We start from the raw sequence: 14204 nt of genomic DNA, 5'->3' as shown, positions 1-14204 counted from the left end.
TGGCATGTATAGCAAAATCCGTACATACAACACGTAGTCCGAGAACCGACTAAACCTACTCTTATACCACTAAATGTAACACCCCCACTCCCGAAACTGTCACCGGAGTCGAGCTTGAGGAGTTACCGAACATAATTTATCAAATTAAGAACTTCAAATCATTCGATTCTACATTCACAGCTTTCTAGCTACCCACGTCACAGTTACAAGAAAAATCATATCTCGAGTTACGAAACTAAAAATCAAGATCCATAAATTTTCCCTAAAACTAGACTCATATATATATTTACTAATTTGTTTCTAGAATTTTTAGTTGGGCCAATTAGTACAGTTTATTAGTTAAAGTCTCCCCTGTTTCAGGGTTCGACTGCTCTGACCTCTGTGTATTACGAATCAGATATCTCTCTATACAGAATTTCAATTACTATGAGTTTTGTTTCTATTAAAACTAGACTAAATAAGGAATCTGTACATATAAATAAAAACTTCTAATTATTTTTGTAAAATTTATTATGAATTTTTAAATTCATAACAAGGGATCCAGAAATCACTCTGGCCCTGTTTCACAAAAGATTAAATATCTCATAAAATATAATTTATATACCTGTTTTGTTCAATCCACATGAAAATAGACTCATTAAGCTTAAATTTCATAACTTACTCACAATTTAGTTCCATTTATACTATTTTTAGTGATTTTTCAAATTCATGTCATTGCTGCAGCAATATTCTGTTTTAAGGCAAGTTTCATCTTTCCATGAATTTTTATGAACTAGATAACCTATTAAACTTCCATGATATCAAACATGATCTAAATTAGCCATCACCATGACTTATCAATATCTAACATTTTCTCAACCAATCATGGCTATATCATAAAATTACTTACACAAAATAAGTATATTGCTATACATGCCATACTTAAGTTTTACAAGCCATTTACCCAGATGAAAGTCCTTTGGATAGTGTGATCAAACCTTCGACCCGTCCCGATTTTCGAGCTGGCTTGTTCAAAACTATAGTAAATAAAGAGGAGGGAGTAAGCATAAATGCTTAGTAAGTTCATATGTAAATAACAAGTAACATAACAATACAAATATACCAAACAACTTTAGCATGGTATCACCAAAACATATATCATATTTCTAAACATCATTCATCATCTTACCACCTTATCGTTGTTGTATCTATTATCAACCCGAGGGTTAAGAACATACCTGTCCAAAGTGTCCATTTCACAACACTTACCAAAACGTCGCTTGCATCTTAAGTGTTCTTTCATTTCACTAGAAATTTCACCCGTTGAACACATCGGAATACAACTCGGATACACGGATAATTTGCACATAAGTGCCTCATATGTAATCAAGAAATCATGTAACCTGCCCCTAAGTGAACTTGGGCTCAACTCAACGAGCTCGGGCGTTCGCATCCATAAGTGAACTCGGACTCAACTCAACGAGTTCGGATGCCTAGTTACATCTCACGAACTTGGACTCAACTCAACGAGTTCGGACATTCGCATCCATAAGTGAACTCGGACTCAACTCAACGAGTTCGGATGCTCAACCATCCTAGTGACATGTCACTTGTATCCTAATCTATTCCTAAGGTTCAAACGGGCTTTTTCCCTCGATCTCACATTTGTCGTCTTCCATGGAATATCGGAACCGATACTCGGTAGCAATTCATATTTATCAAGTAGTAAACATAATTTGCATTTTATTCGAAAATAACCACAAAGCATATATTTCATAATAAAAACCAGCATATCATATAATTAACATCAATAACTTAAAAATAACAATTATGCTACATTATTTACACATGAACTTACCTTGGTACCAAAATATAAAGATTTTGCAATTTAGTCCACAATCTTTTCTTTTCCTCGATCACGACTTGAATCTCGTTTCTCTTGATCTATAATGCCAAATTAATCTTATTTAATACATACATTCATCAAAACAGCATTTAATACAAACTTTGGAAAAATTACATTTTGCCCTAAACTTTGCATAATTACACTTTTGCCCCTAGGCTTAGGAATTAAACTTTATTCCTTATTCTTATGTTTTATAACATGCTGATCACTTTTCCCTTCTATGGCAACATCAAATTCTCTCTCTAACATATACTTGTGACTATTAGGTATTTTTGCCGATTAAGCCTTTTTACTCGTTTTCACTCAAAACCGAGTAGCACAAGTTGTCTAACATAATTTAAAACCTCATATTCTATCATAAAACATCAAAATACACAAATTTCACCTATGGGTATTTTTCCAAATATAAACCCTAGGTTGAATTATTGCTAACATAAGCTTAATCGAGCTAAAGGATTCCAAAAACGTAAAGAACATTAAAAGCGGGGCTTGGAATCACTTACTATGGAGCTTGGAAGCTTGAAACAAACCCTAACTATGGAGAACCCTTGAAATTTTGGCCTAATGAAGAAGATGGACAAAAATTGGCTTTTAATTTTGTTTTTAATTCATTTTAATAACTAAATGACCAAAATGCCCTTACTACTAAACTTTCCAAATTCCTTCCATGTCCTAACTTTTTCCATGAACTTAAAATTGGTCCAATTGCTATTTAAGACCTTCTCATTAATATTCCAAAACAATTTCATACTAAAAACTTCTAGAATACAAATTTTGCAACTTATTCGATTTAGTCCCTACTTTCAATTTAAGCACTTTAGGCATAGAATTTCATCACGAAATTTTCACACAATCATGCAATCATATCATAATCATCACAATAATTATAAAATAATTATTTCTATCTTGGATTTGTGGTCACGAAACCACTATTCTGATTAAGCCCTAATTCAGGATATTACAGATCGTACTAGATTGCATTCAAGTTTCAGAGCTCCAACTACTTCAGTTGCAAGTGTTGAAAATGTCTGATTCGATCGACTCAAGTGTAGACATTGGGTAAAAGACATCCGGGAAGTTGTAGATTGAGTGACCAAGCTTGCTTTAAATGTGGATCCTTAGATCACTTTATCCGTGAATGTCCTGAGTCTCTAGAGTAAGAGATTGTACAAAATTCGAGGCCAAGTGGCAATACAACTCAAGGTAGACCGCCCAGAAACACAGGTATTGTGAGTGGCAGCCAGAGAGGAACTAAAGATACGACTGTTAGATCTGAGGCTTACACACCTGCCAGAGCCAATGCTATTCGTGCACGCGAAGAAGCTTCATCTCCAGATGTTATTACTGGTACTTTCACTCTTTATGATACTTTTGTGATTGCATTAATAGATCCCGGATCAATGCATTCTTATATATGCATGAACTTAATAAGCAGTAAGACTTTGCCTGTAGAGTCTACTGAATTTATAATTAGAGTATCGACCCCTTAGGCAGATGCGTTTTGGTTGATAAAGTGTGTAAGAATTGTTCGTCGATGATTCGAGATTCATGTTTTTCGGCTGATTTAATGTTATTACCATTCGATGAATTTGATATAATTCTAGGTATGGATTGGTTAACTTTGCACGATGCTATTGTAAATTGTAAACAAAAGACTATTGATTTACGATGTCAAAATGATGAGATTATTCGAATTGAGTCTAATGATCTGAATGGTTTAACGACAGTGATTTCTTCGATGTTAGCTCAGAAATATGTGAGAAAGGGTTGTGAAGCCTACTTTTCTTATGTGATTGATTCAAAATTGACAGAAAAGAAAATTGAATCAGTGTCTGTTGTTTATGAATTCCCTGATGTGTTTCCTAAAGAACTTCTGGGATTACCTCCGATTTGAGAAGTTGAGTTTGACATTGAATTAGTGCCAGAGACTACTCCGATTTTGATAGCTCCGTATAGAATGGCTCTAACCAAGTTAAAAGAATTAAAGTCTCAGTTGCAAGAGTTGACTGATAGAGGATTCACAAGACCGAGTTTCTCACGTTGGGGTGGTCCTGTTCTGTTTGTGAAAAAGAAAGATGGTACAATGAGAATGTGCATTGATTATCATCAATTGAAAAAAGTGACGATCAAGAATAAATATCCTCTACCAAGAATTTATGATTTGTTTGATCAGTTGAAAGGAGCTACTGTGTTTTCAAATACAGATCTGAGATCGGGATACTATGTAACAGTCCGGTTTAGACCCTGGTTAGAATAGTGGTTTTGGGACCACATATCCGAGTTAGAAAAATATTTATATAATATTTTTCCATGTTTATGATTTGTGAATTAGCATGTGTGAAAGTCTCGTATGAAAATTTAATCGTTTATGTGTTTAATTTGTAAAAAAGGACTTAACCGCATAAATTGTAAAAGTTGCCTGCTACTTGTTAAAAGCGCCTAATTGTTATGTCTTCTTAAATGATGAGTCATTATGTTGTTAATATACCATTTATATGGTAAGTGGACAATATTGACCTTATATGTTAATGTTTAGAATATTTATTAATTATGGGCAAAATGGTAAAATGCTTATTAAAGTAATTATAATAAAACTAAAGCATGATAATAAGCTCATTTCATGCTCATCTTGTCGAAAATTTAAAGAAAGAAAAAGAAAAAGAATAGCTAGGGTTCGGCCAAGCAAATTGTTGATCTAGGTATGGTTTTGACTCAGTTTTTGATAATTTCTACGTTTTTGTAATCGTTTCTTTGTAAACTATCTAACCCATGCCTCAACTTTTGATTTTGTTAATGATTTTGAAATATGCCATGGATGAATTCATAAGCTTTGTGATGTTATATGTTGAAATATGAAAGCTTGATGTTTGGTATATATGTTTTGTCTTTGGATTTTTGATGAATTTGAGTAATTTGGGCTAAGTTGTAAAAATGTTATTTTGAGGGACTAAAATGTGAAATAAATGAAATGTATGGATTTGTATGAGAGCTATGAAAATTCGGCTAAGCTTGTGTATAAGCAAGTTATGTGTATTTTGTGATTTTGTGAATTAGGAACTAAAGTGTCAAAATGTGAAAATGTGAGGGCTAGTTTGCAAAATACCCTAAATGTTTGTTTTGTGGATTTTTTTGAGTGAATGTGTGATTGAATAAGTTAAATTTGAATTTGTTTAGATTGGGAACTAAAGAATACTGAATTAGATCGGGGAAAGTTGAAAGTCGTCGAGTAACCAATTTCATCTATCCGAATCCCTACGAGGTAAGTCGATATACAAATAAGCTTGTTTGAATTGAATTATTATTATTCATTTTATATTGAATTGTTATGAATAAATGTCCGAGCTAAATATGTGCTATCCGAGAAAGTATCGACAAAGTTTCAACGTATTAAAAGCCCCGTACAAACCTCAGGAATAGTTAGGGTACATATGTCATGATATAGGATTCCGACATCTGTTATTGTGTAAGACCACATCTGGGACGTTGACATCGACTTTTGTTTTACATGTAAGACCATGTCTGGGACATCGGCATCATATCTGATTTCGTGTAAGACCCTGTTTGGGATAGTGGCATCGATGTTTGATTATATGTAAGACCACGTCTGGGACGTTGGCATTGTATATGCTTTTTGATCTATCCGCGTATCCTTATTGTTTCTGAACGGTTCAAACGGGCATTCCGAGATAATGAATAACTATGTGAAATGTTATATCTAACTCAGGTATGTTTGCTTTGCATAACTTATTTGAGAATGAAAGGTAAGTGTATGAATATGAAATTTGAGTTAGAATTTATCTCCAAAGTATAAATTATTTGATGATGTTTAATTGCTTTGAATGATATGTTTATTTGTATATGGCTTACTAAGCTTTAAGGGTCTTCCCTGCAAGCATCAAAACCAATTCACAACCAAATCATACACCAATCATGCCATATTATAATCAACCAATTTCATGCTATTAATCCATACCAAAACATACTAAAACATAAGCCAAAGTCATACCAAAACATAAGATTCATAACCTTAATTTACTCATTCAATCTCATGCCAAAATCTAACCAAATCTCAAAATAGGCACACACTAAAAACTTACCAACTTGACCAATTCTCTTAGCCATCTATGAACACATCATATTAGCAATATTTCATCATATAGTTTATACTCAAATGTCACATATAAACACAACCAAAACCAAGCTATGTCACATGGCTAAATTTACACTTCACAACTTAAAACATATCTCAATTACTTCTAACATATACATGCCGTACTTCAAATTTACATTTTTAGAAGGTACCAAAATAGAGTTCGATAGTGTGGTGATGATCCTCGACGATCCCAAAACTCCCGATAGCTTCGGTATCTATAAAACAGTTGAAAACACACACAAAGTAAGCTTTCAAAAGCTTAGTAAGCCATATACAAATAAACTTAAAACTCTGCTGACACTTATAATTCCAATAAAACTTTTCTTTTTTTTCTTCAACAGTCGAGTGAGAGGAGTTTCCAACATTGAAACATTTATCAAATTTGTTGAAGTGATTATTTGAAAAGCTAATATTCAAGATTGAATACGTAAAGTATGAGATATTATGTGATGTTGTCATGACGGAGAGTAAATACGCACTGTACTCTTTTCCCTTTAACTAAGTTTTTTCCCACTAGGTTAGCCTGGTAAGATTTTTAATAAGTCAGTAAGTTATGTGCTTTATAAATGTGTATTCTTTTTTCTTCACTAAGAATTTTTTCCACAAAAGTTTTTTATCTTAGTAAGGTTTTTACGATGCACATTATCTATTGATGGACATCCAAGAGGGAGTGTTTCAAATATTTTATTATTATAAAGTGGATGTCCATTAGGATAACAAGTTTGATGTACTTTTGAACTCTAATATCTATTAAAAGTAGAGTTTTATATCATATGTATTTCTTATGTTTATAAACATAGATTTTGGAGAAGCATTGTAGATATCCCTATTGATGAATAAAATACGTATTTCTCTTTTTTCTCTTATTTCTTATTTTAACTCTCTTTATTTATAGAAATGTCAATATTATAGCAACAAATAGGTTGACATTATCAAGAGATAAGTTTTTTAATAATTTATTTTGATATTTTAAAATTTAAATTTTAAATATAAAAAATAACTTTAGAATTTTCGACAATGGGATAAACAAGTACAATTTGACAAATTTTGTATATTATTTTAGTTTCTACCTTTTTTTCACTCTAAACCTTGATTTCTTTTTACCCCGATCAATACTTATAAGAATATATTTTGGGGCGACTAAAATGAAAGTGACCAAGGAGTTGGGTGACCAAAATGAAAGTGACCTGGGAGTTATGTAACAGTCCGTTTTCAGTGAAATCAGAACAGTGGTTTTTGGGACCACAAATCTGAGTTCGGAAGAAAAATTATTTTATATTATTTCATGGTCTACATTATGATCGAGATATCGTATGAAAATTTCGTTAAGAAATTTTTATTGATTACATGTTTAATTTGAAAAAAAGGACCAAATTGCATAGAATGCAAAAGTTGAATTCTAGTAGCTAAAGAGATTCAAAATTGGAGGTCCTTATACGATAAATAAACCAATTAGTGGAGTTAGTAGATAAGTATGATGATTTATCATTTGAAATTTAAGGAAAAAAAAGGATTAAATTGGAAAGATGATAAAATGAAGATGATAAATTAATTAAATAACAAAATATCATCATTTTCATCATCTTTCCCAAATTAAAACATGAAAACCCTAGCCATGGAAAACTAAGCTCAAGCCAACTTATTTTGCTTAACTAGGTAAGCATTATTGTCTCGTTTTTAGTAATTTTTATATTTTCAAAATCGTAATAACTTAATCTTGCTATCTCGGGGATTAATTTGTAAAATTATCAGAGTGTTAGGGTTTTGCCATGGATGAGTATGCATGAATTTTGAAGTTTTATGGTAGAAAATGAAAGGTCGTTGATAGATAAACAACTTTTGTAAAGGGAAATTTGATGAAATTAAAATTTAGGGACTAAATTGAAAAGATATAAAAATTCATGGAAAAATTATTTTATGGGTTTCTATTGTGATATATGAAAATCGGCTAGGCTTGGAATAATGAATAAATTACATAAATTTCATTTTTCGAGCCTAGGGATGAAATTGTAATTAATCAAAAGTATAGGTGTAAAATGGTAATTTTGCCTAAGATGTGAATTGGATTGAATTGAATATAAATTGATGTTAAACTCATTCGTATAGATCCGGGTAGATCAAATACGGTGTTAAATCGAGGAAAAGAGAAAGTAGCGAATTAGTAGCTTCTGTGTACACGAACACTGTCGAGGTAAGTTTGTGTAACTAAATTGTATATTTATATGTTTGAATTGAATTGTATGTATGTGATTGTATTATTTCCATGTATATGAAATTAATCACATATCCGACAATGATTGACAAGTATTAAGTCCCATTTGAATAAATGAAATTCGATGGATACAGGGTTCCCGAATTGGTTATGGTCCTACATGTGTTACGGACACATCATAGCTCGAAAGAGTGCCTCGTTATTAGCTCTCATGGGCTTCCTGTTATATGGTTCTTGCAAGCTTCCTGTTAATAGCTCTTTGGAGCATCCCGATTGGTTGTGATCCTGCATGTGTTGTAGACACATTGCAGCTCTTATGAGCGGCCCGATATATGGCTCTTTGGAGCTTCCCGATTAAAGGCTCTTTCATGAGCTTTCCGATTAATGGCTCTCCAGAACTTTTCTATATTGGCTCGCTTGAACTTCCCGATATTAGCTAGTATGAGCTTCCCATTAATTGCTCTCTGGAGCTTCCCGTTACATGGCTCACATAAGCTTCCCGTTATATGGCTCAAGAGAGATCTTCTAGTTTATGTGATCGTATAAGCATTCTTGAATATGAATTGACGAATTACAGTTTTGTACACTTTGTGTGTACTACCCGTGTATCCATCGACATTTTAAATGATTCAACGAGCAAAATCCTAACATGAGAAAATATGAGTTCGAAATGAATCATTACTTGTATATACATGAAACACATGGAAATTTGATATTTGGTGAGTTCATACATGTTTCTTGGTAATCATGTGAAATACATGACTAACATGTTTGATAAGGTTATGTGTTTAGGCTATTAGCCAAATTTCTTTGGATGTATTTTGTATGCTTACCTTAAATGTAAATAAATGGTAAATTAATCTCCGTTATACAAACTTACTAAGCATTAAATGCTTACTCTGTTTTATTTCCTCAGTTTTATATTACTTCGAAAGCTTGTTGGGTTAGAAGCTTGGCGGAGATATCTCTCACTATCCATCAACTCAGCTCGATATATGTAACAAATTAATTTTGGGTTATAATGGCAAGTATAGGTTAAATTTGGCCAATGATGGTATGTATGTGTTTGGTTGTGACTAGCCATTGGAATGACTTGTGTTGGACATATTTTGATGTATGTATATTTGTAGTCTTATCATGCTTGATATATGTTTGGTGTGGTTGAATGATGGATAGCATATAGGCATATTGATGAATAAGTTGAGATAGTATATTTGGAATAAGTAAGCAAATATGTGTTTTGATCATCAAGGTAAATTTGAATCCTAAGATATATGTGATAATATGAATTGTTTAAAACTTGGTTTTGGATTGATTTGAATGTTTTATATTTATATTGGCTTGTGAATCTGTTAAAGTGTTCATGTAAGTGGAAGATAAATTTAGGTGAGAAATGTGGCCTTAGAAATAACCTAATTTCGTCCACACAGGCATAGACACGGGCGTGTCTCTCGGCCGTGTGTGACACACGACCTAGCATGTGGGCGTGTGGTTTGGCCATGTGTCCCCTGAATATTTAAAATTACAAAACATAATACCCAAAAAATTTCACACGGTAATGTGACTTGGCCATGTGACCCCTGCACCTATTTAATGCAAGTCAGTATGCTCACGCTGCCTAACACACTAGCGTGTGGCTTGGCCGCGTGACCCAAGTTAGTGAGCACCCTAATTTGGACACGGGCTGAGACACGATCGTGTGTCCCTATTTCGAATACCTACACAGCCTGAGACACAGGTGTGTCTCTTGACCTTGTGAGACACACGGCCTGGCCACACGGGCGTGTGTCCCCTGCACCTTGGAAAAATTTTGATATTTTGCAAAAAATTCTCTGAGTACTCGATTTAGTCTCGACTTATTTCTAATGCATAATTTAGACCTCGAGGGTTCATATAAGGGACAATATGATTGTATATGATTGATTTCTGATGTGAATGCTAAACAAAGTGAAATGTTTGTATTTAATTTGTAAATTCTAGTAATGCACCGTAACCCTATTCTAATGACGGATATGGGCTAGGGGTGTTACAAGTTGGTTGACCAAAACCAAAGTGCAAACATGATACGGCTTGTATAGTTAAATGTTGTTAGAAATTTAGCGCTTGGTGACTAAAATGAAAATGTTCTAAAAGTTAGATGATGAAATTGTATAAATTTCATTTTGAGTGACTAAAATGAAAACACTTTACAAATATTGTATAACTTTTGATTTATATTAATTTTGCTACTATTTGAAAGGTATTTACTTCTCGAGTTAAAACTATATTAGTGTTATTTAAGTATGAATTGTTAATATATTTTCAATTTATTGAGAAATATATTTATTTTAATGTTTTTAATATATTAAATATAATATATTTTTATATAAAATATTTAATACGAGTAAATTGAGTTGAGATTGAATTTAATATTTTTTTCTAAATTAAATTTTAATAAAATTTCAAGTATATTTATTGGGTCGATCGGATCCAAACCTGAGAAACAAGTATAAAATTTTAAATTAGCCCGACCCCAACCTCTTCCGGCACCGGCCTTGATGAGTTCTACACACAATATAATTACAAATGAAAAACGTAGAATTATAGATTTCGTGACCCTTTTGTATTCTGTACATGCGTTCACGCTTTTGCCAACAAACTTGAATAGTTTAAGCCCCATAGTGCTCGCCCTTATTTTATCACCCACAGAACTTTCCTCACAGTCTCCCCACTCTCAAACTCTCACCTCCAAAGACCAAACCAAACATGGAAACCTGGTTCATCATCTTCATCACCATCACTGTTTCTCTTCTTCTTCGAGCTCTTTTCAACCTCCTCTCTTTCACCTCTAAAACACCTTCCCAGACTCTACCTCCTGGCCCAGCCAACTTTCCCATTATCACCAACATCCTATGGCTCAGGCGAACCTTTTCCGAGCTTGAACCAATCCTTCGGAACCTCCACAAAAAGCTTGGTCCAATGGTCACTCTCAATCTTCTTTCTCGCCCCACCATTTTCGTCTCTGACCGTTCCCTTACCTACCAGGCCTTAATCCAAAACGGTGCTTTATTCGCTGACCGCCCTGAAGCTCCGACGATCGGCAAGATTATAAGCTGCAATCAACATAATATAAATTCAGCTTCCTATGGTCCGAATTGGAGACTTTTGAGGCGTAACCTTACTGCTGAAATCCTCCATCCTTCTCGTATCAAATCATACTCTCATGCTCGAAAATGGGTTCTTCAGATTCTGTTAGATTCTCTAATGTCAAGCTCGAAAACTGGAGAACCGGTTCGTGTGCTTGATAATTTTCAATATGCTATGTTCTGCTTATTAGTTCTGATGTGTTTCGGTGACAAGCTTAATCAAGAAGAGATTAAAGAGATCGAAACTGTGCAGCGGCGTTTGCTTTTAGACTTGGATGGAAGATTCAACATACTCAATTTGTGGCCTAAGGTGACAAGGGTATTGCTTCAGAAACGTTGGAAGGAGTTCTACAAGGCCCTTGAGAAACAAGAGAGAGTGCTGGTCCGTTTGATAAGAGCACGAAAGAAAGCAAAAGATGAGAGGTCACTGAACAAGAATGGACTGGATGACGGACATATTTTGGCGTATGTGGATACATTGCTTGATCTTCAACTTCCGGAGGAAAAGCGGAAGCTTACAGAAAAGGAAATTGTTAGCTTGAGTTCTGAGTTTCTCAATGGTGGAACAGATACTACTTCCACTGCTTTGCAGTGGATTATGGCAAATATGGTGAAATATCCGCATGTTCAGCAGAAACTGTTCATGGAGATTAAAGGGGTAGTGGGAAAAGGAGAGAGAGAGGTGAAGGAAGATGATTTGCAGAAGATGCCATATTTGAAGGCGGTTATCTTGGAAGGGCTAAGAAGGCATCCACCAGGTCATTTTCTTTTGCCTCATACAGTGAGAGAAGATACAGTCCTGGGAGGGTATTTGGTGCCCAAGAATGCCACCATTAATTTCCTTGTAGCGGAAATGGGGTGGGATACTAAAGTATGGGAGGATCCAATGGCATTTAAGCCTGAGAGATTCCTAAGCAATAATAAGAGTGGGGAAGTAGTATTTGATATAACGGGAAGTAGGGAAATCAAGATGATGCCATTTGGGGTTGGAAGGAGGATTTGCCCTGGACTTGCCTTGGCCATACTTCATCTAGAGTATTTTGTGGCAAACTTGGTCTTCAACTTCCAATGGAAAGCCATGGATGGAGATGATGTGAGCTTGGAGGAGAAGCAGGAGTTCACTGTGGTGATGAAAACTCCATTGCGGGCCCACATTTATCCTAGGAAAACTTAAGAAACCACTGATATTTTATCAGGATTTATTTATATAAATAATTTATCCTTTAAGTGCAGGGAATTGTCAAGCTTAGATAAGCTTTTATTTAAACCCAAATGATATGACAGCTGGATATATAGTAACAACTTTCTTCTAGAGTTGTACCAAAAACCTTTATTAATTACGCATATGTAACTAAGGCCTGAAATTCTAGTGGCTATACATTAATGTATTCAAGAATGGAAATTAAACCTGATGTTTTGGGCTTATTAAGAGTTTTTTTTTTTTTTGGGTCCATGGATTACTCGTAAGTAATGTTTTCATGGAACTCAGAGGGTTATTAATTTAGGTTAAATTCTATCATTAGTCCCTGTATTATACATAATTTGTGGATTTAGTTTATGTACTTTAGTTTTATTATTTTTAGTCCTATACTTTATAGATTATAAAATTTCAGCCTTAACCAAACAATATATGTTAAAGATAATATATTTCATGTATAAAGTCATGTTAACTTAACTATTTTCACCTATTACTTATAAAAAAGTTAGTTATAGATTTAAAGACTTTTGTTTGTTTTAAGGAAAAAAATTGAAATTTAAAAGATATAGGGACTAGTAAATGATCTAATTGGATAATATGAACTAAATTTACAACTTTAGGCATAGTACAAAATTAATAGTAAAATTGAACCAAATAACTTTAACTATTACCATTTAATCAAGACTAAAATTTCAACATATGAAAAGTACATAAACTAATTTGACCTCAAGAAGTACTTTGACTAAAATAGACCATATTAAGGTATAGAGACTAAATCCGTAACTTATGAAAATTACGTGAGCTTATTGCAAAATTTAACCCTTAATTTATGATTCAATTGTCCATTATTCGTGATTTCCTTGAAAAAGAAAAAGAAATAATTGCCCATTAATTTTAAAGCCAATTTCTTTTCGGCCAAGGGCACCCCTGTAAATTGACAAAAACCAATTATTTGTAGTCTTGGAGAGTCCGACAGTAAACCAAGGAGAAAAAGTGTTTTAGTAGAATTATATAAGGATAATGGCATGAATAGCTCCTCTATTTCAGGGTTTGTTTTAATGTGATACCTAAAGTTTTATTTTGATTATCAACCAATACTTTACTCTAATAGAGTGAGCTTTTTGCTGATGCGGCATGCAAGCCAATCGGAATAGGACAGGTGTCACTTTTTTTTTACTATTGAATAGGTTCACATGTATTTCAAATCAAATTGCCCTTTGTTTCTTTTATCAAAATTAAATTCAAAAAAATTTATATTTTATAAAAAAAAATACCTTTATCCTTTTTAGAAATCTTCTTTCCTTTTTTTTCTCTTTTCTCCTCCCATGAAAACCTTAGCTGCTGCTTTGTCTGACCTTCGATCAACAGGCTTTTCATGTCGACTTGAAGCTTTTTTCCTCTCTTCCTACGGGTGTTGATTTACCAGAAATAGCCTTGAAAGAAGGAATCGTTCGATTTTGGAAATAAGATTATCATTGGAGTATTCATTATTTGTTTTAAGAATACACGACAATGCAACAGAAAGAATCAACGGTGGAGAAGGAGAGCTTGATTTTGACATCATAATAGATTTGGTGGCGGTTCCAAGAGTTTGTAAACCACTAAGGAAATTGTTAGAGAACTTGTATAGA

At 33.6% G+C, this 14204-nt stretch overlaps 1 protein-coding gene across 1 annotated transcript; it reads left to right on the top strand.

The window, feature by feature from the left end:
• The first annotated feature begins 10783 nt into the window (after window positions 1-10783).
• On the top strand, window positions 10784-12782 carry LOC108483280 (cytochrome P450 89A2-like). Its single transcript, XM_017786577.2, has one exon. It carries the CDS (start codon window positions 10996-10998, stop codon window positions 12547-12549), a length of 1554 nt encoding a protein of 517 aa, XP_017642066.1. The 5' UTR covers window positions 10784-10995; the 3' UTR covers window positions 12550-12782.
• The last annotated feature ends 1422 nt before the right edge of the window (window positions 12783-14204 follow it).

Source organism: Gossypium arboreum, chromosome 13 (genome assembly GCF_025698485.1).
Source record: "Gossypium arboreum isolate Shixiya-1 chromosome 13, ASM2569848v2, whole genome shotgun sequence".
Lineage (NCBI taxonomy): Eukaryota > Viridiplantae > Streptophyta > Magnoliopsida > Malvales > Malvaceae > Gossypium > Gossypium arboreum.
The sequence above is the reverse complement of the archived record's forward strand: the minus strand, read 5'-3'. Positions and strand labels throughout refer to the sequence as shown.

Excerpts from the sequence above, each read along its gene's own strand:
- LOC108483280 (XM_017786577.2), top strand. The coding sequence starts at position 10,996 with ATGGAAACCTGGTTCATCATCTTCATCACCATCACTGTTTCTCTTCTT.